We start from the raw sequence: 27,164 nt of genomic DNA, 5'->3' as shown, positions 1-27,164 counted from the left end.
CTCTCTCTCTCTCTCTCTCTCTCTCTCTCTCTCTCTCTCTCTCTCTCTCTCTCTCTCTCTCTCTCTGTCTGTCTGTCTGTCTGTCTCTCTGTTCTCTCTCTGCGCTCTCTCTCTCTCTGCGCTCTCTCTCTCTCTCTCTCTCGTACTTGAAATGGACTGCACACAGGACTGTTATATCCAAAATTTGTCTGTTGAGGGTAGAGAACACTAGGGATTTTGTTTGAATTGCAATTTTTCTCAAGATTTTCACAAGTTTTGCCAGGTTTAGCCTCAGTTATAAATTAAAATGTGTTTATTGCAGTAAATTTAAACTGTAGAGATGCAACCTGGTCATTAAAATTATTTCAAATGGGATTTTCTCTTCAGTTTTTTTTTCTTTTTCTCCCCCGCCCCTTTGGCGGCCCTCAGTTCAATGTTGGGTTCCTAAATTGGCCCTCACCTATCAAAACTTTGAGAACCCCTGCTCTATATGGTTCATACTGAATATTCTTATATTTCTGTTTTTCTAATATTACTGTTCACTGAAATTATTTTTTTTTTTTCATTGTGTGTATTTGCTGTATACACTTGAAATTAATCTTAATGCAATCTATGTTGTTCTCTTTGCCATGCCAATAATGCTGTTGTCTCTTAACAGATGAAGAACTTCACGATTGTTGAGTTTTCAGACAGTGCTATGGAGGTTGTGCCATCTTCATGGGTGGACAGATCTACAGGGGTATGGAGTTGTTGTGTAGATTTCTTTTTCTTCATAATTTCTTTTACCATTCTAAATGTTCTCCTCACCACATTGTAAGAAATTATCTGAAATAAAGTACATTTTTCCAAAAGGCCATCCTCTGCTACTGGACTGCACATAATGTGAGGGCCCAAGTCAGCGCCTGCCATTTGCCCAACAAAAGCTGGGCCAAATATGCAGTCAAGAAAATCTGGTTGTGTACAGGTGACTGATTGGTGCTATACTATATATAAATAAATACGTTTTCTCTGTATGGAAATACTGCTTTGTTCGGCTACTGTCTCACAAAAACTTTGTTCTCTTAATGTAGATTCCTACGACAAAGCCATGAAAAAATGTCGGCGACTGATGGACACTTCCAGCATTGAGACGGAAGACGATGCGAGTGTCCACAAAAGGCAGTGTAAACGCCCAAGGAGGTTCATGACGGATTCTTCAAGTGATGGTAAAACCTTAAGTACAGACATTATTTACACAATTAAAATTTTCTTTTAGCAATCTGTAAAAAAAATTTGGTCTTTTATTTCAGATGAATCTGTTCCACAAATGAGAAAGAGTGTGAGAACGGAGTGTGTGTCTGGAAGCCCTGCCCGTAAGTTAACATTTAAGAAACCTGAGTCATATTTCCTACCATGGAACTACTGACATTCAACCTAGTGCATATCATGTGACTATTCTGATGTGTTTGTCTCTTCCTGCCTGTTTTCAGGTCTGCAGCTGCCTCCACCACCTGCATGTAAGTTTTTTTTTTTCTTTTTTTTTTTTTCTTCCTCCTCCATTTGCAAGAAACCTACCATAAATGAAGTGACCAATATTCATATCTACTTTCTTTTTAGATGAGTCAACACCACACAGAAAACCAGCCGGTCGCCCAGAATTGGATGGGTCTATTATGACGCAAGCTGAGGGTACAGTGGCTTTGCATTTTCCATTTCCAATGAAATACTATTTCATGACAAGGAACTTGAGAGTAACTTGACTTTTTTGTTGTTGTAAACAGCAGAACTCATCACACAGAGGGAGGTGGCTCAGCCATGGAGACTGAAATGAGAGGTAAGAAGACTCACTTAAAGGAACACACCGACTTTTTGGGACTTTAGCTTATTCACCGTATCCCCCAGAGTTAGATAAGTCCATACATACCCTCTTCATCTCTGTGCGTGCCGTAACTCTGTCTGACGCACCCACCACTAGCCTAGCTTAGCACAAATACTGGAAGTAAATAGTTCCAGCTAGCATACTGCTCCCTATAAGTGACAAATAATGGCAACATTTTCCTATTTACATGTTGTGATTTGTATAGTCACAGCGTGTACAAATAACAAGGTCACATGTGAGACAGCCATCTTCTAATCATATACATACTCTGAACTATATTCTCAGAAGGCCGAAGCACTGCTACTTCTGCGGAGTGATTTACTCCAACTCTGAGCGAACTCTCTGCTCCTCACCACGGGGCTTCTCAGGGGCTACAAGCAAATCACTCCCCAGAAGTAGCAGTGCTTCGCCTTCTGAGAATATAGACTTATCTAACTCTGGGGGATACGGTGAATAAGCTAAAGTCCCAAAAAGTCGGCGTGTTCCTTAAGTTGTTCACATATTCAAGTAATGTATAACAACTAAAACTAACATAATTAATTTTTCCATAGCCATGTGGACATCCATTACCCGTATGGCACAGCGAATGGAAAAGATGGAGCAGAGGCTGGATGAGGTGCTCATGCTCTTAAGGAGCTCCCAGTCCCAGTCACCTCCCTCTGCTCCTGTTGATGATATGTTGCTGTCGCCCTGCTCGACAGTCACAGAGCTGGAGGAGTTTGACAGGAGTCTCGGTCAACAGGAGAGGAGGGAAAAAATGGTAATTAAGTTGCCATAGTCCTGCCCTAAGATTAACACTATATAATTGCATAACTTCAAATATCATTATAACTGAACTGACAGCTCTTACAAAATGAGATTGTACAAGCTCTCCACTTTGTTCTACATGTATAATTTGTATTTCTATGTTTTACAGCAACTTTTCCTGACAACTCTTGGAGGTTCGACCAGAGGTACTGCCATCCGTCGCATGCTACGGCGAGTGGCAACCAATGACGTCCTCAAACAGTTTAGTCTGCGGGGCAGAAAGGCAAAGAAGGCCTTCCAGGACCTGACAATCTGCAGGGTTATAACAGGTAGGTGTTATTTTATTGTTCACATCAGTATTATGCTTAGCTTGGAGGTTTTAATTTGACTTGTAACTTTACTTCATTTTGACTTCTACTCTAGCGGCCTTCCAGAAAAACTTCCCGGGGGTGACTGCAGCAGAGACGGAGGACTTGATTGGGCAAGTGCTGAAGTTTGCCCCACACAGACGGTAAATTAGAATACTTCTATGTGATGTTCATAATTATCAAAGGAATGGGAAAACTATCAATATTTGTCATTATAAAAAAAACAGGGTTGTTAGTGAGGCAATTTGTCTTGCGTTTGTCAACGTGTTCATTCTCAGTATGACATATTAAACTTTTGTTTATTTTTTAGGCCAGCTGAGAAGGACTGAGAAGGGCTGATCGGTCAAGACAATGGAGCTCTTTTTTTATTTATTTTTTATTAAACAATTGTATTTTTGCCACTTTGGCCATTCACTTTATTGTCCCTTTTCAATGTGAAATTTGTCTTGGACTCAAAGCTGCATTTATACACAACATATATACATACACACAACAACATATGCACAACAACAAATGCACATTACATTATCATTCCAATATGCATCTTGCACACTACATTTGCACTCTTCATCACACTCTTTGTACTTAAATTTCTGTTTTATTTGTATAGTTGTAAAACTGATTCTATTCTTGTATATATATTTTTTTAGGCCTTTTATATTTTTTGTATTTTGTAATTTTATATTGTCTATATTAAAGTTTTAAATCCCATCAAGTTTGCCTGTTCATTCATTCCTGCTAACATATAAATTCATTTCTGCTTGTATAATAATGAATTCCTGCTTATGCACAGACAGTTTAAAGTAATAATAAAATTGGTACCATTGTTAGATTTTTAAAGGTTAGTGGAATGTAAAAAATAACCTTAGGGGAACGTTCCCTAAAGGTTGCAATGTAACCAAAAACGAACGTTCCCGGAACGTTAAGAAAACTTTCCATGGGAACCAAAACCTAACCTTAAGGGAACGTTCCCGCAACCAAAAACGAACGTTCCCGCAACCAAAAACGAACGTTCCCAGAACGTTCTGGGAACCATAAATTGTTACCTGGGAAGTGGCTGAGCTGTTTACTTACTTTTTCATTAGTCTTTCCATTGACGCCATCATTTTGTTTATTCAGACTGGCGCGCACACATACAAACAAAACTGACTGAAATATTTATTACTGTTCAAATCCGTACAAAAACTACGAGCTTTGGCAAGTTCACAGATTCATTTAAATATTAAACAAGCATTTTCTGTTGAAACAATGTGTATCATGAACTGAATTAAGTAACTGAAGTGAATTGACAGATTTAAATAGATGTTTTGCAGAATTTAATTGAGAGATGTTAAGGGCCGTTTTAAGATGTTATAGAGCCATTAAAGAGCTCATTGCCACCCAGTCAAACTGAACAGTAGATTAGTGTAATTATATTTAGTGCACTCTAAGAAAAGTCCATAAAAATAGGGGCACAATGTTCCGTGTTAATATAAAGTATTGATTTTCCACAGGTGTTTTTAATTACGCATTGCATTGTGTTGTGTTTTAGGTGTTAAAGGAAATATCTGTAAACTTTTTTGCCCTGACACTGGCAGAAAATAAATGTTGATTTAGTTCTGTTGTAAGGATCATAAATTAGTTCATACCTGTCAACACTCCCGTTTTCACCGGGAGTCTCCCGTATTTCACACCCATCTCCCGCCCCCCTCCCGTTTTGTCCTTTCTCCCGTGAAACTCCCGTAATTTGTATTCCCAAATATGAATAATCACATCAATATATTATTCCAAGGTTGCCCAGTTGCCAGATCTTGTATGAAACCGATCCTACTCGCGCAATCAACACATCATACACATTTCAACCCATTTGTGAGCTCAACCTGGCAACCTACAACAGTAGCGCTGTTGACGTGCGCGGATCGACGTTGGAAGTTGAATAAAGCGATCACTGGTAGAAACGGGAGGAGAAGACTCCGTGGTAAATATTTCACGTAATTAACGCAACATCTGTTTTTTCTGTCTTCCTTTGGCTGGCGTTACATTATATGATGCGCTTTTATCCTTGCAAATGTTTTTAAACCATTTACGCAAAGACAAATTGAGCGCCAGAATCGATTTCTCTTTCGGCTTGAAGTTGACCGAACTAAACTAACACACGCAATTCTGCAAAAATGTCCGTTTTGTCGAGTATCCTCATAAGAGCAGACTGAGCACTCTTAAATGAGTTAAATCGTTTTAAATTAACAGAAGAGTAAGAGTTGTGAGAGAATGATGCGCGTGTGAGATCCGCGTCTCTGTCAGCAGCGGCTTCTCTTAAAGACACAGTAGCCAAAAAAAGCTTTCAGGCAGTAAAGTTAATCACAGAACAAAGGGAACAGAGAAAAACACCCACTGCTCTTGACAAAAGAACATTAAGTAACTTTAATAAAGATTCATCTATGTATAATTTAACATTTATGCAGTGCAAACTGTTTGATAACTTTATTAAATTTCTGTATATTTCCTACCTTTTAGACAAATATTTAAAATATACTGTCTTTGTTGTTTCTACATTAATTTGGAGATAAATGTGAAATAATGACATTATAAAATGTATAAAAAACATAAGGTTTTTATCGTGAGTAATCAGAATTTTTTTATTTCTAACCAAGCACCTTGAGCACACCTGCCAGTCACAGGTCTGTCAGGCACTGGCTGGAGGAGGTCTCTACAAAAACACAGCCCCGTGATTGGCCGCCCTGCAAGTCGATCACTCTGTTTTGTCCTTGTTCATTTCCTCCTGTCTGAAGTCGTGCTCCACCCAGGAATGAGTCCAACAGCAAGCCTCTTCTCCACAGCTATGCATAATCCAACACACACAATTACCCTTTGCCTCATATACAAAACTTTATCAATATATAATGTAGTATAGCATCTTACCTCAATGGAGATTTTTGACTTTGGGTTCCTGCTGTAAAATATGGCTTTGGTGTTGAATTCAGGGCTTCCATCTTTTTTGAAAATTCTGGTCCTGACAGAGTCTTCCTCACACCGGATCACAGCATACACATCAGGAGCTGAAATATATACACTCTTAAAGGGATGGTTCGGAGTTATTCCTTAGCACCATGACCTTTGTAAGTACATCAGGAATTTATTTAAATAACACTTGCCTGATGGCTTATTTGGGATGTTTGGCTCGAGGTCATGGTGCAAAGGACCCTAGGTTGAAATTACTCCGAACCATCCCTTTAAATGGGCGCAATGGGGTTCCATATAGAACCCTTGGGTTCTTGACTGAACTTTAAAGAACCCTATATATTCTATATAGAACCTTTTCTTCTAAGAGTGTATTGAGTATAGAGTATAATTCGATTTGAAACAGTGCTTCTTCCATGCTAAAAATAAAATATGCTTCCTAACAACTTTGTGAAAGCGGAAAGAGCCCATTACCCAAATTTCAATGAATTAAAACAGTTTTCTTAAATAAATGGGATTAATCCATTATACACAACATCAATGTGAGTAAATATTGACAGCATTTTCTATTTGTTAGAATGTTTTACTACTTGACTATTTCTTTAATTTTCAAAGATGGTTTCAAGACCAATTTGCTCTCTTTTAATTGTATTAGTTATAACTAAGGGTGTGTTCACACTTGGTGTGTTTGTTTGGACTAAAATGAACCCTGGTGCGATTGCTCTGTTAGTGCGGTTCATTTGAATAAGTGTGAACGCTGACATCCGAACCCTGGAGCCACCAAACAAGCAGACCGAGAACGCTGAAAAGATGAGTCTCCTCACAGTAGATCTAAGTTTGTGTGTGTGACAGAGGGATTCGCTGTTTTGAATCCTTTACACATTTCTCAGCTGGTCAAAATACCACCATATATAGGCTAAGCACATACGAGCGCAGTTAGCCAAGCACACAGCATTGTTTTGGATGTTTGACAAGTTTATGTTGCAAAATATACGTCATAAAAGCCTTTTTTTTAATCTTTAGATTCGGTGTTAAAAATGACAGTGTGAATGCTAAATGAACCAGGACTAAATGTATCATTTTCTTTTTTGGTCCGGACCAAATGCACCAAGAGAACCGAACCAGAAGTGTGCTAGGTCTGCTAACCCATTTTTTATAAATGAATGGACCCAAACATAAAATGCTCACTAAAATCATAGTCCTGTTTGTTGTTCTATTGGTCGATTGTTTATGAGTTGAGTTGTTGAACCTGTTTGTTTGGGATGGCTGAGGAAAGATGCTTTGAGCAGATGGACTGTAGTTACAGCGCTGGGCTCAGGAATACAACACTGCCAAACTGAAGGAGCCGGTCGCTCTTCCTTCAACTCCCTGAATACAGAAGACAGAAGACAAAATAAAACAATAGGTAGAGACAGTGAGTGATGGGAGGGCTGTGAATCGTCACCACCTTTTAGTGACGGCCCGGCTTAAAACTACAAGGCAACTACTAAATTTTTTAAAACTTATCAGTAGCTTATTTGAATGCAAAACAGCAGATTCACAGAGTGGCCCAATCTCCTGTACCTGAGACGCACGTGTGAGTGTGAGAAAAAGCGCAGAAGGAACCGACCAGTGGCACCAGGCTGGAAAGTAGTGGGGAGGATGACGTAGCGTCCAGGACCAAGAGTCACTCGCAAAGTGACGCTACGGGAGTCCATATACACAGAGCTAGCAGCCTGCTCACATAAACACTGAACACGACACACACGATTCACCTCCACCTGACGGAAAGAAAAGTAGAGGCCCAGCTAGGACAGGGAACTTTCTCAGAACTTAAAGGAACACGTTGACTTTTTGGGACTTTAGCTTATTCCCCGTATCCCCCAGAGTTAGATAAGTCCATACAAACCCTTTTCATCTCCGTGTGTGCCGTAGCTCTGTCTGACCGCTAGCCTAGCTTAGCACAAAGACTGGAGGTAAACGGCTCCAGCTAGCATACTGCTCCCAATAAGTGACATTTGTATAGTCACAACATGTACAAATAACAAGGTCACATGAGACACAGCCATCTTCTAACCGTATACATACTGGGAACTGTATTCTCAGAAGGCCAAGCACGGCTTCTTCTGTGGAGTGATTAGCTCGCAGCGCCTGAGAAGCCCCGTGGTGAGGAGACGAGAGTTTGCTCAGTGTTGCGCTAATCACTCCGGCCAAGTAGCAGCGCTTTGCCTTCTGAGAATATAGTTCCCAGTATGTATACGGTTAGAAGATGGCTGTGTCTCATGTGACCTTGTTATTTGTACACTCTGTGACTATACAAATCACAACATGTAAATAGGAAAATGTTGGCTTATTGGGAGCAGTATGCTAGCTGGAGCCGTTTACCTTCAGTCTTTGTGCTAAGCTAGGCTAGCGGTGGGTGCATTAAACAGAGTTACGGCACGCACAGAGATGAAAAGTATGGACTTATCTAACTCTGGGGGATACGGTGAATAAGCTAAAGTCCCAAAAAGTCGGCGTGTTCCTTTAAACTAACGTTCTGGCAAAGTTCTCTCAAAGTTCATCCGGTGAAGTTAATAGAATGTTCGTTCAAAATGATCTGTTTTTTTTTAAATATTTTATTTATTTACATTTTTCAAATTAAACAAACAAAACAAACAAACACACAGGGCTCAGATGCAGATATTGCCAGTTGTTACAGTCACATTTAACACAGCGGTAGGAGGAAAGGTTGTTGATACAGGAACACAATTAGTTTACTGTATTTTAGCTTTTTCAAAATGAGTTAGGAACGGGTTCCAAGAACAGGAAAATGTTTCCAGTTGACCAGTGCGGAGTTTTTCCATTTGTATTATGGATAGCATATCGGTGATCCATACCTGGAAGGAGGGGGGAGAGGGAGACTTCCATTCCTTCAATATCAGTCTCTTGGCAACTATCAATCCCAGTTCCAATGGTTGTCGCATTATAGTTGGAATTGTCCTTGTTATTTGTGAGAAGCCAAAAATAGCAAGTCCAGGCTCGGGCTGAAGAGGCCTCTGATATGCTTTAGAGTACCAGTCAAATATTTTAGACCAAAAGTTTGCCAATGAAGGGCAGAACCAAAAAGCATGGGACAGTGTACCCTCTGACATATTACACCTGTCACACACTGGGGAAACTGATGGATATATTTTATGTAATCTAACTTTGGAATAATGTAAGCGATGGACAATCTTAAATTGAATTAATTGGTGCCTGCTGTTTATAGAGCAGGAATGAATATTAGACAAGCAGGCGCTCCACATGGATTCAGATAGTTCCACACATAACTCTTCTTTCCACGTATCCCTAGTTTTCACAGTGTGCGCAGCAATACAATCATCAAACAGACGTCTAATTCTCGAAAGCGCGGAGAAAGGAGGGCTCTTACAAATATCATAAATTTCATGCTCCAGGGGTAGATTTTGAAAATCTTCAATACTTGATTGGGTATAATGCCTAACCTGCAAATACCGAAAGAGATGGGAATTAGAGAAATTATGTTTTCCTTTCAGTTGATTGAATGATGCAAATTTACCATCAATGTACAGATTATTAATGGAGATCAAGCCCTTCTTTCTCCAGTCAAGATACGATATGTCATGCCAGGGAGGCAGAAAACTATGGTTAAAGCATATAGGTGTTTGTACTGATGTACTTGGTAACTTTAGAAAACACCTAACCTGGTTCAAAATTCTTACTGACTGTTTTACCACAAAGCATAAATTCTTATAGGACTTTGGCTTTTTAAACTTGGAAAATAACATAGCTGGCAATGAAGAATTTTTTACAGCCACAAATTTAAGGAATACAAAGAATTTAAGCCACAAAGGGGTTGTAAACGTCTGATTCTCCAAGGATCCCTGTTGCCAGAACATTAATGCCCTAACATTGGCAGCCCAGTAATAGTGTTTAAAGGGATAGTTCACCCAAAAATGAAAATTCTGTCATCATTTACTCACCCTCAAGTTGTTTCAAAGCTGTATGAGTTTCTTTCTTCTGTTGAACACAAAAGAAGATATTTTGAAGAATGTTGGTGACCAGACAGTTGCTGGACCCCATTGACTTCCATAGTATCTTTTTTTCCTACTATGGAAGTCAATGGGGTCCAGCAACTGTCTGGTCACCAACATTCTTCAAAATATCTTCTTTTGTGTTCATCAGAAGAAAGAAACTCATACAGGTTTGAAACAACTTGAGGGTGAGTAAATGATGACAGAATTTTCATTTTTGGGTGAACTATCCCTTTAAATACAGGCAGGTCCAACCCCCCCTCCAATCTAGACTTCTGCAAATGTGCCTTTGAAATTCTGGCATTTTTACCATTCCAAATATAGGACAGGATAATTGAGTCCAAGTCCTTAAAAAAGGCTGCGGTGAGATAGATGGGGAGATTTTGACATAAGTATAAAAATTTGGGAAGGGAGATCATTTTAATTGAGTTTATGCGTCCGATCATTGATATGGGAAGAATTTTCCAACATTCAATATTCTGTTTTAATTTTGAAATAAATTCTGCGAAATTTAATTTAAATATTAGTTTTGGATCCTTAGGTATAGTCAAACCAAGGTAGGTGAAATGATCATTAACTATTTTGAACGGGATACTTTGTAAAAAACCTGGCGAATAAACACTGGAAAGAGGCACAAGCTCACTCTTTGACCAGTTGATTGTGTACCCTGATATTTTACCAAAAGACTCAATCAACTCGAGAAGAAGGGGAACTGATTTTTCAGCATTGTACAAATACAATATTACGTCGTCCGGCTGACCGATCACCATTTGTCAGAACAGAACAGCACGGTTTTGCATATATCAGTTTCACCCAAGAGATGAAAGTATCCCCGAATCCGAACCTGCGCAGTGACTCAAACATGTAAGGCCACTCGACCTGATCAAAAGCTTTGTGTACGTCAAGTGACAAAATAGAAGCTCCATTAGTGCCACTAAAATCAGAGTAAATAGTATTAAGCAGCCGCCTGACATTAGAAAAGGAGAGTCTGCCGGGAATAAACCCTGTCTGGTCAGGATGGATGATAGAAGCCAGATATTTGTTCAATCTAGTAGCCAAGATTTTAGTTATTACTTAACGATCAAAGTTTTGAAGCGCAATTGGCCTAAAACTTGCAGGGTCAGTTTCGTCTCTGTTGTGAATTCTCTCCCTTTAAATATTAAGGTAGCTACGTGTGTGACGTTTTAAGTTGCGTTGTACGCAAATGACGTAGTGCAGCATTCTCAGCACGTACGGACTCAGTGTAATTGCCTATTCACTAAGCTACTCCAGTTGAGCGATCATATCGCGTTCACACATTCATGTGCAGTGTTTATGTGCAAGATAAAGTTTGTGACAAAGTAAGTTTTCTTCTAATGTATAATGTTAATAACGCAGATTGTCACGCTGTATCCCATCTGCGCTAAGTTAGACCATGTTTGTGATGTTGTTCGTCTAGCGATCTCTCTGTTATTTGATGCTGCTTAACGAGCGGATTATCCCGCTAGCATCGCGGCTCGTATTGTTCATGTTTAGTTATTATCTTTAAGTGCATTTCTCCGTGGGATAATATCCTTCACTGGTTGTCATTTATTACTGCCTTTATTAACGAGACAGTCCAATTTATATCATCTATAATTTGGCGTTTTTGTCAATTTCATTGCACTATGCAGTTTATTATTGCAGACTCATACTAATATATTTCTCCATTTATATTTGATGTATCAGTGCATTTTACAGAGATGTTTATATTTGAGTTTGCAATCTGTTAAGTTGTTGAATATATTTAGACAATGAGTATTTATTTCTGTTATATTATTTATTTCAGAAACTACCTCAAGTACACTATTATGTGTATGGTCACTCTTGTACAATAAACGTCTGAACTCTATCTGATGACTCCGACTCCCTGACCAGAGTTCTGCAGCGGTCAATAATATAATCCACCAGTTTCAGTGGGGCAATCCCCAACAAATGGTCCTTCGAGCCGGATCTATTGACTACTGCAGTGATGTCATCGGAAGAGCAATCAACCTCTCTCCCTCATGCTGAGACGTCAGACAGACCCTCACGGCATCGTCGCACACCCAAGCATCTGGAGGAGTATCTCCTTGACACCAGCCATCACCGACCTGCTCTTTCCTCCCCACCTACAGCAGAGGTGCCAGCGGAGCAGAGAGGAGCAGCAGCCGCAGTGGGCATAATTAGTCAATCAAGACCAGCCTCCAGCCAGGGTGAGCATCCAGCCACAAGCTCCACAGACTTATTAAGTATGAGTTCACTGAGGGAATTGATGAAGTCTATCTCCGAGAAAGAAAGAGATGAGGCTGCTGATATGGCTGCGCTTCAGAGCAAACTCAAGCAGTATGAAAAACGACAGCATCGGCGTCAGGAGCTGATGAAACATATCACATCATTCCTGAGGGAAGACGGGGATGAAGAGGTGCAAAGTGTAAAGCCTGCCACACCACCGACGAGGTCACCTCCAGGAAACTCACCTCATCCGACCAGAAGTCATTCTTCTTCTTCATCACAGTCACCTGACATTGAGTTACATACCAAAGAACAAAGACATGTGAGTGCCACACAAATAAATGTAAGCACACCTGCTGTAGAGGCAGAGCCCTTTAACCCTGGTTTCGTACCAATACAGCCAGTCACTTCACTCCCTTTGTACTCACCAATTTCGTCTGGTACGTTACCTGCGGCCGTGCACCAACACCAACATGCTGCCAGAGCAGAGACTGTGCCGCTACTGCTTAATACAGAGTTTTGTCCTTATGACGATGCTGGATCCCCCTTTCAGCCTCGGATGCAGCCACAGCTAGTAGCTCCCACGCCAACCTACCAGCATCCCAGAGTGCCTTACATCTATACAACACTGGCACCTTCTTCACGACAACCTGTCACGGCTCCACCTGCATCCAGTTTTTCAGTTCCTCACTATACTACAATGCCTCCAGTAGTGTCAGTGCCTCAAACCCTGCACGGTGATTCAGTTCCTGCCATGAACATTCCCACTTTTGCAGGCACTGCTCTACAGCCATTGAGCCAGCCACTGAAGCGACCAGAATACTTGTTGCCTCACCGCCCTTTGCATGCTGCCCCCCAGCCAAAGATCCCTGATTTTGTAAATGACAACGAAAGGGAATTCGCTAACCTGAAGTTAGCACTGGACAATCTTCTGGAACCTCATGTAGAGCTGGATGAGAAATACAAGTACCACATCTTGTTGGAACACCTTAAATTGCCTGAGGCACAAATGATTGGCCAGTCCTGCCGCCATCATCCATTCCCGTACTCTGCAGCTATGCAAGCTCTTCAGTTACAATATGGCCAACCCCATCAGCTGGCACAGAGCGAAATAGCAGCAATCCTCACAGCACCAGAGGTAAAATCAAATGATGCACGCAGTTTTCAGAGTTTCGCTCTCCGTGTACACCTCTTAGTGAGCATGTTGTTATCATTGGAGGGACCCAGAGGGATGGAGTTGAACTGCTGCTCGCATGTGGATCGTTTGCTTAGTAAGCTGCCCAGGTACTTGCGAGATGGTTTCATAGAGTTTCTCCAGCTACAAGGGAAGCTCAACTCCCCCAGTATTAACCCTTACAACCTACAAGACTTCGCAGGGTGGCTCCACGTCAAAGCTCAGCAACAGAGACTGTCTAGTAGGTTAGTGCAACGCTACCAGTATGAAAGAGATCCCAGCGGTCCAAAGGAGAAGAGTGCAGCCAAACCAAAAAGCCAAAGTACAGCCTTGTATCATGGTGCAGCACCCACTGAGGATAAATCCTTCCCCAGTCCTAAGGTGTCTTGGAAGAAGACCCCCCTCCAAGTCAACTGCCTTTTCTGTGGCAGCAAAGACCACTACATCACACGTTGCAGCAGTATTAAAGAACAGTCAGTGGCTGATCTTTGTAAGTGGATTTCAGAAGGGAAGCGCTGCTGGAAATGTGCCCGTTCCCATGCGCCTGAGACCTGTAATCTGAAGAAACCCTGCAGTGACTGTGGTGGTATTCACCTTCAAGTGCTTCATGGTGTGGCCCGAAGTCATGCAACCGATACATCATCAGCTACCTCGGAGAGCCGCATCTACCTCTTGCCATCCATTGCATCAGGCAGAGTCCTTCTGAAAGTGGTGCCGGTGCTGCTGCACCACAAATCAAAGACACTAGAGACTTATGCTATATTAGATGACAGGGCACAGCGCACCATGATCCTACCTACTGCTGTCCAGCAGCTCCGGCTTATAGGTGAACCTGAGACTCTGGCACTTCGTACAGTCCGACCAGACACTACTCACCTTAATGGATCAAAAGTCACCTTTGATATCTCTCCAAGAGGTAAACCAGAGAAACGCTATCAAGTGTTTGGAGCATTCACAGCATCTGGCAATGATCTGGTGGAACAGTCATACCCAGTTCAGACTCTTCAGAGACGCTATGCACATCTAAGAGGAGTTCCGTTACAGCCATTTCACAAGGTACGTCCACTGGTGCTCATAGGTTCAGACCAAGTACACCTTATTACTGCTAAAGAGCCTATTCGTCAAGGCACCAAAGGGGGACCCGTGGCAGTTTGTACAGCTCTCGGCTGGGCACTCCAAGGGGCGGAAATAAGTACTACAGTCCGAGAACCAGTGCAGCAATGTTTCTTTCTCTCCACTGACCACCCAGACGATCTGCTCTACAGAAATGTGGAAAGGTTATGGCAACTGGATGTGCTGCCTTTTCGCAACGAGAAACTGGTTGTCCGGTCTAGGCAAGACAAAGAGGCTATGCAGTTGCTTGAGTATCAAACGCAGCGAGTGAATGTCAAGGGAGTACAGCGTTATGCCACCCCTCTTCTGTGGAACCCAGGTGCTCCAGAACTTAAGGGCTCCATGCAATCCGTCCTTGCAAATCTGAGGAGCACTGAAAGGAGACTCCAGAAGGACTCTGAAAAGGCTTCAATCTATTCAGGAGAGATTGCAAAACTCATCGAGGCAGGTTACGTAGTCAAGCTTAACCAAATGGAAGCGACACAAACAGAGGCATGGTATCTGCCCCATCATCTCGTGAGTCACAACAATAAGCAACGACTGGTGTTTGACTGTTCTTACAGATACCATGGCATGTCCTTGAACGATCAGCTCCTGCCAGGTCCCACACTTGGACCATCACTGTTAGGAGTACTCCTGAGATTCAGACAGCATCCTGTAGCAGTAAGTGCGGATATCAAGGGCATGTTCCATCAGGTCCGCCTATTGCCGAAGGACAAGCCCTTTCTCCGTTTCATTTGGAGAGATCTGCAGAGTGAAAACCTTCCAGATGTATACGAGTGGCAGGTTCTGCCATTCGGCACAACAAGCAGTCCATGCTGTGCCATCTTTGCTCTGCAGCACCATGCTTTAAATTCTGAAGCCAAATTTCCAGGTCTGCAACAGCTAGTCCACCAGAGCTTCTATGTGGATAATTGCCTGACAAGCTTCCCTACTGTCTCAGCAGCCAAGCAAACTGTGGATCAGTTACGCAGCATGTTAGCCGAAGGAGGGTTCGACCTAAGACAGTGGGCTAGCAGTCATCCAGCGGTGGTAGCTCATCTTCCAACGGAAGCCCAGTCATCAGCCACAGAGCAGTGGTTAGTGCAAAACCGCGTTGACCTTATGGAGCCCACATTAGGCCTTCGGTGGAATTGTGCAGCTGATACCCTCGGCTACCATTATCGGCTCATTGAGCATGCAGAACTGACGATGAGAGCAGCTTACCAGGTCTTGGCGTCCCAATATGATCCACTGGGGTTCATACTACCATTTACCACTAGAGCAAAGATGATCATCCAACAGTTGTGGGCTAAAAAGAGAGACTGGGATGACCCAGATCTACCACCAAACCTTCAGGCCGCCTGGACCAACTGGGAAAGCGAGCTTAAACAACTCAGTGCAGTTTCCATACCTCGCTGTTACACGCCAGCCTCCACAACTGCAGCAGAACCGCACAGTTCCCTCCATGTGTTCTGCGACGCCTCTGAAAGAGCGTACGGGGCAGTGGCATATTTGGCCGTTCAAACCAGCAGTGACATTCATGTTTCCTTCATAATGGCCAGATCACGGGTTGCTCCTAAGAGGCAGCAGTCTATACCTCGTCTGGAGCTTTGCGCTGCCTTAGCTGGAGCTCAGCTGGCCAAACTGGTGAATGATGAGCTGACACTCTCCATCAATCAGACATTTCTGTGGACAGACTCCATGACTGTGCTAGAGTGGATTCAGTCAGACTCCTGCCGATACAAGGTGTTCGTTGGGACACGAGTCACCGAGATCCAAGAATTAACAGACCACAACTCATGGAGGTATGTTAATACGCAAGATAACCCAGCGGATGACATAACGAGAGGTAAAACCCTCCAAAGTTTGTCCGAGCCCAGTCGATGGAGTCAAGGGCCTCCATTCTTGAAACAGAGCCCAGAGCACTGGCCTAAAAGACCTGAAGTTGCACAGTCAGAAGTGGTATCCGAATTGAAAGGCCTGACCTGCTACTCCGTAATGGCAGTTGAAACAGAGTCCAACCTCCCTGATGTTACTCAATTCAAAACCTGGCGAGAGTTAGTGGGGGCAACTCTACAAGCCTGTAAAGGGGCGGCCGCATCGAACAGTGTACTAATGACTAACAGAGAGGCGGAAGCTGTCCTGCTGAGGGCATGTCAAGCTCAGAGCTTTCCGGAAGAGGTAACTGCCCTTAGAGCACAGAAATTGATTCCCGTGCACAGTCGACTAGTCAACCTCGCTCCAGAGTGGGACCCCCTGACCAACATGATACGAGTTGGGGGGCGTCTAAGAAGGCTTGCAAACTCAGACCCAGAACAAATCCACCCAATTGTACTGGACCCAAGACACGCAGTAACAAAGCTCCTTATTCAAGAATTTGATGAGCGTCTGTTACATCCGGGTGCTGAAAGAGTCTACGCCGAGATACGGAGGCAGTACTGGATTCTCAGAGGACGCCAGGCTATCAAGCACCATCAACTCCATTGTCAACCCTGTCAGCGCTGGAGAGCGCAGCCAAAGGTACCTCAAATGGCAGATTTGCCACCAGAACGCCTCCGTCTACTCTGTCCACCCTTTTATTCAACGGGCGTTGACTGCTTTGGCCCATACCTGGTCAAAATAGGAAGGCGTAATGAAAAACGCTGGGGCCTGATCTTCAAATGTCTCACAACCAGGGCAGTTCACATCGAGCTTCTTAACTCGATGGATGTCGATGCCTTCCTTCTAGCACTCCGCCGGCTCATAGCCAGAAGAGGTCAACCCTGCGAGATCCGTTCAGATTGTGGCACCAACTTCCGCGGGGCAGAAAGAGAGCTACGGGAAGCCTTCTTTAGCATGGAGTCAGAACTCCAAATCCGTCTTGCAGACCACCAAATTGACTTTAAGTTCAACCCGCCCAGCGCTCCACATTATGGCGGAATATGGGAGCGTGAGGTCCGCTCTATAAAAAATGCTCTCCAGGTAGCCGTTGGTAATCAAGCAGTCACAGAGGATGTTCTGTCCACAATCCTAGTGGAAGTGGAGGGGATTCTCAATTCGAAACCTCTGGGATATGCCTCAACAGATGTCGCCGACATCGATCCAATTACTCCTAACCTTCTCCTTATGGGGCGGCGGGATGCATCTCTCCCTCAGGTGGCATATGCTCCAGGAGACATGGGGCGGCGGAGGTGGCGTCACTGTCAAAACATGGCAGACCAATTCTGGATACAGTTCACCAGAAACTACTTGCCTACACTTCAGACCAGGCAGAAGTGGCATAAAGCTGCAGAAAACCTGGAAGTCGACTCTGTTGTACTGATAGTGGATCCGCAACTCCCAAGAGCTCAGTGGCCAATAGGCAGAGTTCGGAAAACATTGCCCAGCAGTGACGGATGTGTGCGAACTGTCGAAGTTGTTATTGACGGTAAAGCTTACATTAGACCAGTTGCACGCTTGATACAGTTGCCTGCTCTAGAAGGTAACACCAAAGACAGTTAGAGAATTCTCTTGATTACCCATTTGCTGCTCAAATGTGGGGGCGGCTGTTGTGAATTCTCTCCCTTTAAATATTAAGGTAGCTACGTGTGTGACGTTTTAAGTTGCGTTGTACGCAAATGACGTAGTGCAGCATTCTCAGCACGTACGGACTCAGTGTAATTGCCTATTCACTAAGCTACTCCAGTTGAGCGATCATATCGCGTTCACACATTCATGTGCAGTGTTTATGTGCAAGATAAAGTTTGTGACAAAGTAAGTTTTCTTCTAATGTATAATGTTAATAACGCAGATTGTCACGCTGTATCCCATCTGCGCTAAGTTAGACCATGTTTGTGATGTTGTTCGTCTAGCGATCTCTCTGTTATTTGATGCTGCTTAACGAGCGGATTATCCCGCTAGCATCGCGGCTCGTATTGTTCATGTTTAGTTATTATCTTTAAGTGCATTTCTCCGTGGGATAATATCCTTCACTGGTTGTCATTTATTACTGCCTTTATTAACGAGACAGTCCAATTTATATCATCTATAATTTGGCGTTTTTGTCAATTTCATTGCACTATGCAGTTTATTATTGCAGACTCATACTAATATATTTCTCCATTTATATTTGATGTATCAGTGCATTTTACAGAGATGTTTATATTTGAGTTTGCAATCTGTTAAGTTGTTGAATATATTTAGACAATGAGTATTTATTTCTGTTATATTATTTATTTCAGAAACTACCTCAAGTACACTATTATGTGTATGGTCACTCTTGTACAATAAACGTCTGAACTCTATCTGATGACTCCGACTCCCTGACCAGAGTTCTGCAGCGGTCAATAATATAATCCACCAGTTTCAGTGGGGCAATCCCCAACAGTCTCTGTCTTTTTTTAAAATGAGAGAAATGTTTGCTTCATAAAGGGTATTTGGCAGTTTTCCATTATTTTAAGAAATTATGCATCATCCTGAGCATAATTGGTGCAAGAATATCACAAAATCTCTTATAGAATTCTGCGCAGTAACCATCAGGCCCAGCAGCCTTGCTTGATGGAAATGACTTTATGGCATTTATGACTTCCTGCAGTGTAAAGTCTGAATCACGACATGTTGCAGCAGCATCACTCAATTTGGGCAATGATATAGAGTCAAATAAATCATTCAGATTAGATTGTGAGACATTGTGTTTAGAGGAGTAAAGCTCAGAATAGAATTCACTAAACCGATGGTTTATGTCGGAAGGATTGGTTAGAAGAATGCCTGTTTTAGAATTAATACCACGGATTGCTCTTGAAGCCTGAGCACTTTTAAGTTGTTGTGTTAACAGTTTACCAGGTTTATCCCCGAGCTCAAAGTGTTTCTGCTTCAATTTCAAAAGTAAGTTCTTAACTTGGCCACTCATAATATCATTGTATTCATATTTAAGCTTCAATATCTCTTTATAGTGATCCAGTGATTTAGAATTTTGGTAAGTTCTTTCCAAAATAAGAAGAGCGTTGTTAATTTCAAGCAGTCTCCTCTCTCTCTCCTTTCTAATGGCTGAGGTGTAGGAGATTATATCACCACGCAAAACAACTTTTAATGTTTCCCAAAGGGTCAAGTCAGACACTTCACCATTATCATTCAATTCTATAAAATCTTTCAATTTAGAGGTTGTATTCTTAACGAAGTTGTCATCGCTTAGAAGGTTTGGGTTAAAGCGCCAAGAATACGTCTGTTTTGGGAGGGAAATATTTAATCACATTGCTAAGGGGCTGTGGTCAGAAATCTAAATATTATGGTATTTGGAATCGGTGATTTGAGAAATAAGGTTAGAGCTAGTCAAAAAATAGTAAATCCTACTGTATGATTTGTGAACATTTGAATAGAATGAATATTCTTTGCTTGTAGGATGCTGAATCCTCCAAATATCTACTAGATTCCTAGTTTTCAAGAGGTTGTTTAAAAGCTTTACAGATGCAATTTCAGGTGCTGGTCGTGTAGATAATCTGTCTAAGAAAGGATCCAGATAGCAATTAAAATCCCCGGCTATTATTATGTTTGAGTCACTATCGTCTGGAAGCAGATCAAAAACCTTTCTAAAAAAATTTGGCTCGTCTGTGTTTGGACCATATATATTAAGCAGGGTTAATGAGAACGAGTTTATCGTACCAGAGACCAACAAATATCTACCAAGAGGGTCATTGTTAACAGAGGTTACCTGGAATGGGATATTTTTTCGAAACAATATTGCCACACCACAGGCATGCGAGGTGAATGGCGATTGATTTATCTGAGATACCCAATTACATTTCAACCTATGTTGCATAGCTGCTTTGAAATGGGTCTCTTGTAAAAAATGATATCTGCAGAAAGAGATTTCAGGTGTTTAAAAACTTTCCCCCTTTTGACTGGACTGCCAAGCCCTTTCACGTTCCATGAAATCAGTTGTAAATCTCTGCCTCCTACATGCATTTTACCTTGTATCTGAGTCATTTTGAAAAAATGCGAAAAAATACAAATGCTGTTGTAACACCGAATGCAAGTGAGTAAAACATGTGCATCTGAGCCGATGATCTGGTTTTTAAGAATGTTCAGGGAACATTCACATGTAACATTCCTGTAAAATAGAATTCCTTAGCGTTCGCATAACCAAGAAAAAACATTTAAAAACATTCAAAAATAACATTTACATAACTTCGTGGGAACATTAGCAAAACATCCTTAAAATATATTTTTGTTTGCTGGGGGGACGGAAAGAAGAAGACCAAATAAATGTACATTTATACTAAAGTCTATAAAGATATACTGTGATTTAGTTATAATTATGATTATAATTATATAACCATCAGTTACATTCCTCAATTAGTATTGCTCTGTTTGTCTGTTTCCACGTTACAGGTTGTCAGTCGGTGCAGGTTACATTGGTACGACTACGACCAGTAATTGTCTTTATGAGTGAATCATTCACTCCACCGTTTTGTTCCAAAACACTGATTCGTTCAGGAACAGATATGTCAACTCTTACAAATAAAAATATCATATCCACAACTGCATGAATATCATCTGATATTCGGGAAACAACACCACTACTGCTTGTGTGATATTGCGTAGACTGATTTTTTTGGTTCGTACAAAATTAAACAAACCCCAAAATCCACATAAGTGAAACAGACAGTGTCAAAATCTGTTCTTTGTACATCTCTGACTACTTACCCTTAGAACCTCAAAGCCGATTGGTAGGTTCTCCCCACTTCCTTCCCTTCTTTTCATCCTCCTGTCCTCCTGTTGCAGATTTACCAACACCTCTGCCCTGTCTCCAACCAGTTCAAAAATGAACTAAGAGAGGGATGGAGAGAGAGATGAATGACAAGCATGTGAATGTGAAATTAGGGAATATCTGATTAAGAGTGCTAGAGAGAAAGGGTCACAACAAGGGGAAAGGTGAGAGAGATAGATGTAGACTTGTTAAATACATTGTAGTGAGCTCATTTTTCAGCTTCTCTTAAGCCCTATTAGGACGGGACTAGTTTTCTAAACGATGTCCGAGTTACAATTCTTGTCACCCGATGTCTGTAGAGATTTCTCATATTGAAATAAAATGAAAGCATGTGAGACCGGTGGCTCAGGTAGGTCAAAAAACACAAGAGAAGCCTTAGGATTATACAACATCTGCAATCACAGACATTCACATTCGGCGGGGTGAGATTTCTCAGAGGACCTTTGAGTTCGCTGAAAAACAGTAGGTGATTTGCTCTTGAATATTTACTGAGGTTGAGTGAGAAAAACAGATATGGCCGATTCGGACAGGAGTAAAATCACAATAAGCCTGCGAAACAAGCCTCCATGAAAACAAGTCCCGTCTGAATAGGGCTTTAGATACCACAGGAATTGTTCATTAAAGGAACCATATGTAAGAAATGTATTTCAATTAATCATACAATGGTCCTGATGTCAGTAGACATTAAGAAATCATGTTCATTTCAAATACTTATATCACTGAACACAGTAGTACGGCCAGAATATTGTCATTTAAAAGTGAAGTTGCAGCCCTCAACTGATGTTGATGTTGTCATGTTGTGTTTTGGCCTGATGCGCCACCCTCCACCTATCTACCAATCACGAAGTCAGTAGTGTTTCGGCATCCAGGTTGCCAGCTCTGCTCTACACTCTTAGAAGAAAAGGTTCTATATAGAACCTTAAAAGGTTCTATAGGCGCTTCGTATTTGGAACCCCTAAAAGGTTCTACACTCTTAGAAAAAAAGGGTTCATTGGGGTTCTATATAGAACCATAGGGTTCTTTACTCAACTCCAAAGAACCTTTTATGCTAAAAAGGTTCTATAATGACAAGAAAGAACCCTTTCTTGGGTTCTGTTTAGAACCTTTTAGGGGTTCCAAATATGAAGCGCCTATAGAACCTTTTAAGGTTCTATATAGAACCTTTTCTTCTAAGAGTGTAGTCTTGCCATTGGAAGCTCCTTGTAGCAGCCTACGTCCCTGCTGGATCCTGCAGCCTATCTACCTCGAGTCAGGGGGGAGGGGGAGGGGATACACCGCTCTACAGTAATTTGAAAGCGATTGCAGTACCAGTTTTGGCCATAATCTTACATACGGTTCCTTTAAAGTCTGTTTCAGCTCTGCAAAAAATTACACTTACAGGTGAAACTCGAAAAATTTGAATATCGAGCAAAAGTTCGTAATGAAAACCTTTTCACAATATTCTAATTTTGAATTTTGGGTTTTCATAAGCTGTAAACCATAATCATCAAAATTATAACAAATAAAGGCTTGAAATATCTCACTTTGCATGTAATGAGTCTGTATAATATATTAGTTTCACCTTTTAAGTTGAATTACTGAAATAAATGAACTTTTGCACAATATTCTAATTCTTCGAGTTTCACCTGTATAGCAAAATTAGCAGGTTGAATTTTCCTCAAAGGGACTTTTCCATTAACCATAAATATATTACCCAAACCATATACTATATATACATATAATTTAATATAATTTTGGTTCAGAAATTCCCAGAGTTATTCACCTGCGGGTTGTGTAGAAACGTGTCTCTGTTATTGATACATCCTCCACATCGACTTCTCCTGTCGAGTTGCCTCTCCCATCTCATCTCCACGCCTCCTTGTTTATTCACACGCTCACTTCCTCCCTTCATTTGCTTTGGTTTTACTTCTGCACGCTCTTTCTTTTTCTGTTTTTCTCCTTGGCTTGGTCCCTCTTTCTTTCTTTCACTCAGTCTTTGCTCTTTTTTATCTCGTCTCTGAGCTGGCCTTTGTTTGGACCACTGGAGCCCGGTTGAAGGCTTCTGGTTCTTGACGTTCAGACGACAAGACGACGAGGAAGGAAGCGGGATCCCAGATGCGTAGGTCCAGGCCCCGTGGCAGCACACCTCCCTCCAGTGGGTCTGTGGCCAGAGGAAGGATCTTTCTGACAACCTACACACCACCATGTCTGTGAAGTAACGGCAGAAGTCCTCAAACTCCATCCTAAAGAACATGAGAAATGTACAATATTGAGTCAAAACATGTTTCACGACAGAATAATGTGAAGAGAATAACTACTTTTTTTAGCCAAATACACATACATATTGAAATATTGTAGCTAGGGATGCCTATATATATATATATATATATATATATATATCAGTATTGGCTGATATATTTTCATTTTTATTGTTACGTCATCAGCCCAATTTGGCAGATACATTAAAGCTGATAAATAATGGACTATTTCCTGAGACACTTCAGATGCGCACTATTCTCCATGATGTCTTTGAATTGATTGAAATATGAATGATTGGAATCACTTCAAAAAGGAAAATACAGTACATAAATACATTTCAATACAGTGCTACATGCGCAGCGATGTCTGTCATATAGGCTACATAAAATTATAATGAGAACATTATTATAATTGTGTGCTTGGGATGTGGCTTTTAATGGTAAGACTTTTGTATTTATAATCAGGCTCTTAAATTTTTTATTTAGATTTATCAGCCAATATATCTGTTATCAGCTTTCAAATATAAAGAATTATCGGTTATCGGCCAAAATGTTAATATCGGTACATCCCTAATTGTAGCTCAATTTACATTACCAAAACTCTCCAACATCTCGGACAATAAGGCCCATCTTCTCCCTTTCTCTGCGGCTCAGCTGCTGCCACTGTGGAGACCTGCGAATGGAAACACAACGAAGATTTCACAAGCATTAAATCTCAAATACTTTCATCATAGTTTGTCCCTGTTGTAAAATTTTGAAAAGTGATTTTAAAATATATTGAAAAGTCTCATTCGACAAGACAACATAGTCAGTCAATGTTAGACTGGTCTTGTGCATTAGATCCTAAACTCTTTTCTTTCTAGAATGTCTCTTGCATCCTAAAAACTACATTCCTGGTGAGGGTTAAACTCACAACCTCGGCATTGCTCTGCTTTGTACTGCCTTATAATTGATTGATTGACTTTATTGACAGACTCAAGGTCCATTAGAGGGACAAAAAAACAAAGAAAAAAAACAACAACAACAACCAACAATTACCAATTATAAAAGACAGTTATACCAGTGCTTCCACAACTGTGACTGGTATCGCACAACACTTTCACTAGGATTTGCCAGTAACTTAATAATACCATTCTGAGAACCATCCAGTCGACCAATAAATTTGTACATCAGATTTCTCAATAAAGCCTGAAAAGTGTTGACTCTTGCCTTACAAAACAATTCACTTGCACTACACCACCTAGGTTTTTGAAGCAATATTCGCATACAGTCATTATAAGCCACCTGAAGCTTATGTATGGTCGTCTTTTTAAACTTGGCCCACAATGGGGCAGTGTAGAGTGGAGGACAGTAGGCTTGAAAGAGCCTCATCTTAACATTGTCGGAACACATATAGAATTTTCTTGCTAACATGTTAGCTTGAGCATAAAGCATACGACACTGCCTGTACATGTCATCATCATCAGACAATTGATCTGTAAGGAAGTGCCCCAGGTATTTTGTTTTATTACAAACACCTATATTTTTATCCCCTTTTGTTCTACATATCATGACAACACTCTTCTTAGCATTACACTGCACGTCATATTTGAGCCCATAATCAGAACATATATTCAGCAACTGTTGAAATCCAGCACTGCTAGGGGAAACAATAGCCAGATCATCGGCATACATAAAATGATTTATTAAAGCGTTACCAATCATACAACCAGTTTTGCCGCCTCTTAGTTGTTCTGATAAGTCATTCATATACAGGTTAAAAAGGTAATAAGTATCATGTCAAGTATCAAGTTATAAGTATCATGTGCTGACCGATTGCATCACTGGAGCGGTTTTTAAAGAATTATGTCACAAAATATCATGGGAAAAAGCCTGGGGCTGGGTTATATTACTTGGCTTAGCTTAAATATAAATATGAAGCCGAACCTCCAAGTGTCACTTGTTTTAACATTAGCACATGCGCTACAGAGTGTCTGCCTCGATTGAAGATGGCCAACAAAAGTTAGAAGGGTTTTTCACATTAGCCCTTGAACTCGTCATATTGAAATGTAGTATAGAGTCTTTCATGAAAGGCCAGTTATGTTAGCCCTTAATCTGGTTTTGAACTTGAATGCCTTTTGAACCATAAAAACATGCTCCAGGCGAGGCTTGAACACACAACCACGGCATTGATTTGCTTTTTACTGCCTTTTAAGTCCCACATGCTGACTGATCGTGTCCCTGGAGCTATTGCTTCATGAATACCATATAGGAAAAAGACAAACTGAAACTTTCAGTTTCTGGGCTACTTAGCTTAAGCTCAAACCTCCAAGTCCCAGCTACTGTCCGACTCAAATAAAGATTAGATTCTTCTCACTAGAAAGTCTCTTGCATCCTAAAAGCATGCTCCAGGTGAGGCTCGAACTCACAACCTCAGCTTTGGTCTTGTAATGCTAACTGATTATACCACAGGAGATATTGTTGCAAAAAATGTTCGCTTTTGAGCAATGATGCTTGATTACACAAGCCCTAACTCATTTGACGTTTGCCAGACAATATTAGGCACATTAGAATTATATTCTTACCGGAATGTCTCTCTTCCAGTATATAATCTGATATTTATGACTTTCACACATTAGTCTTTGGCTTTAGTTTAACAAACATGTTTCTTGCATCCTAAACCCATGCTCCAGGAGAGGCCCGAACTAACCGATTGTGCCACTGGACCTAGTGTTGCAAAGGTTTATAACAAAACACTATAGCGAATGCCAACCCAAAATGTTGATACAGAAATGGCCTATATAGAGCTTGAATACACCAGTCCCAACTTCCATGTCTCAAACTCTTGAAAGATTAGCACTCACGATACAGATTGTCCACCTAGTGTTTAGATGGCCAGCCAATGTTAGACCTGACTTTCATGTTAACTTTTGAATCAAGACTTTAGTAGGTCCAGAGCTCTAGTTTGGTCTAAAATGAAAGACCAACATTGGCCCTTTATTTGTTTTCCCACTTGAATTTCTTTTGAATCATAAAACCATGATCAAACTCACAACCTCTGCATTTCAACACTCTGTACTGTTATATTAACAACACCCCACGTTAAAGATACAATATGTACGAAAAATTTGCGGCTAGGGGACGCTAACCTCTTACAATAACAAAGGCGTACATGTTGATGACGCAAAATTCCATTGGAATTATGGAACTTGTCGTCAAGCCGATGGATCTAATAATGTTTATGGATGAGTGAATACACTGATGTTTTTATCATGACTGAGGTATGAAGCAGGGTGCGATTGCTAATAAGAGACATATTAGCGCCACATGCGAATCCCGCGGATATAAAGGAATAAGGACATTTAATTCTACCGAACTAACGTACCCGCAAGAGCTGAATTAGTGCTCACACAGGTCAGTTTATTAGACAAATTAAACTTGTGAGGTAACGCAGCGCTGTCTCACTCGCTCTACACTATCACACTAAACTGCATTTGAGTGTGTTGAAAGTTATAGTTATTCTGTGTGTTAGTTTGTTGGCTGTATGAGACTTGCAGTAAGCTAGATCAACATTAGAATAACATACAGATCATATTCTAACATTTCATCATGTTGAACTATATAACATTGATTATTTGTATGTACATTTGCTCACCTGTCTAATAAAGTACATGCAAGAGCGGCGTCTCTGTCAAGTCGAAGTTTGTCACGGACGTGGAGCTCTCGGCGTCTCGAAAACGCCACGCTGATAATGATCCTCGGTTTAGTTCTCCTTTTTTCCCAAAGTCTGCTTGCCATGGTCCATAATGTTTGAACGAAAC

General features: G+C 41.2%; 2 protein-coding genes across 11 annotated transcripts in view; one reads left to right on the top strand and one right to left on the bottom strand.

The window, feature by feature from the left end:
• Positions 1-1,643: 1,643 nt before the first annotated feature.
• On the top strand, positions 1,644-3,656 carry LOC306991558 (uncharacterized protein). Its single transcript, XM_079599517.1, has 5 exons — positions 1,644-1,792; positions 2,389-2,597; positions 2,754-2,913; positions 3,008-3,095; positions 3,263-3,656. Exons 1-5 carry the CDS (start codon positions 1,774-1,776, stop codon positions 3,279-3,281), a joined length of 495 nt encoding a protein of 164 aa, XP_079455643.1. The 5' UTR covers positions 1,644-1,773; the 3' UTR covers positions 3,282-3,656.
• A 1,674-nt stretch (positions 3,657-5,330) lies between these two features.
• Positions 5,331-27,164, bottom strand: part of LOC306994629 (calpain-5) — a 34,022-nt gene continuing 12,188 nt past the window's right edge. For 4 of the 10 annotated variants that reach the window (XM_079605289.1, XM_079605291.1, XM_079605288.1 and 1 more), the window contains exons 9-15: positions 23,960-24,037; positions 22,890-23,349; positions 21,064-21,186; positions 7,453-7,649; positions 7,139-7,257; positions 5,851-5,987; positions 5,334-5,768 (exon numbers count right to left, since the gene is read on the bottom strand). In XM_079605289.1, coding sequence (XP_079461415.1) covers positions 5,604-5,768; positions 5,851-5,987; positions 7,139-7,257; positions 7,453-7,649; positions 21,064-21,186; positions 22,890-23,349; positions 23,960-24,037 — 1,279 coding nt within the window. In that variant the 3' untranslated portion in view covers positions 5,334-5,603. Of the gene's footprint in view, positions 5,769-5,850; positions 5,988-7,077; positions 7,258-7,452; positions 7,650-21,063; positions 21,187-22,889; positions 23,350-23,959; positions 24,038-27,164 lie in introns of those variants that run through there. The other 6 variants (XM_079605293.1, XM_079605292.1, XR_013796710.1 and 3 more) reach the window with 6 other exon arrangements.

Source organism: Phoxinus phoxinus, assembly GCF_949152265.1.
Source record: "Phoxinus phoxinus genome assembly, chromosome: 2".
Lineage (NCBI taxonomy): Eukaryota > Metazoa > Chordata > Actinopteri > Cypriniformes > Leuciscidae > Phoxinus > Phoxinus phoxinus.
The sequence above is the reverse complement of the archived record's forward strand: the minus strand, read 5'-3'. Positions and strand labels throughout refer to the sequence as shown.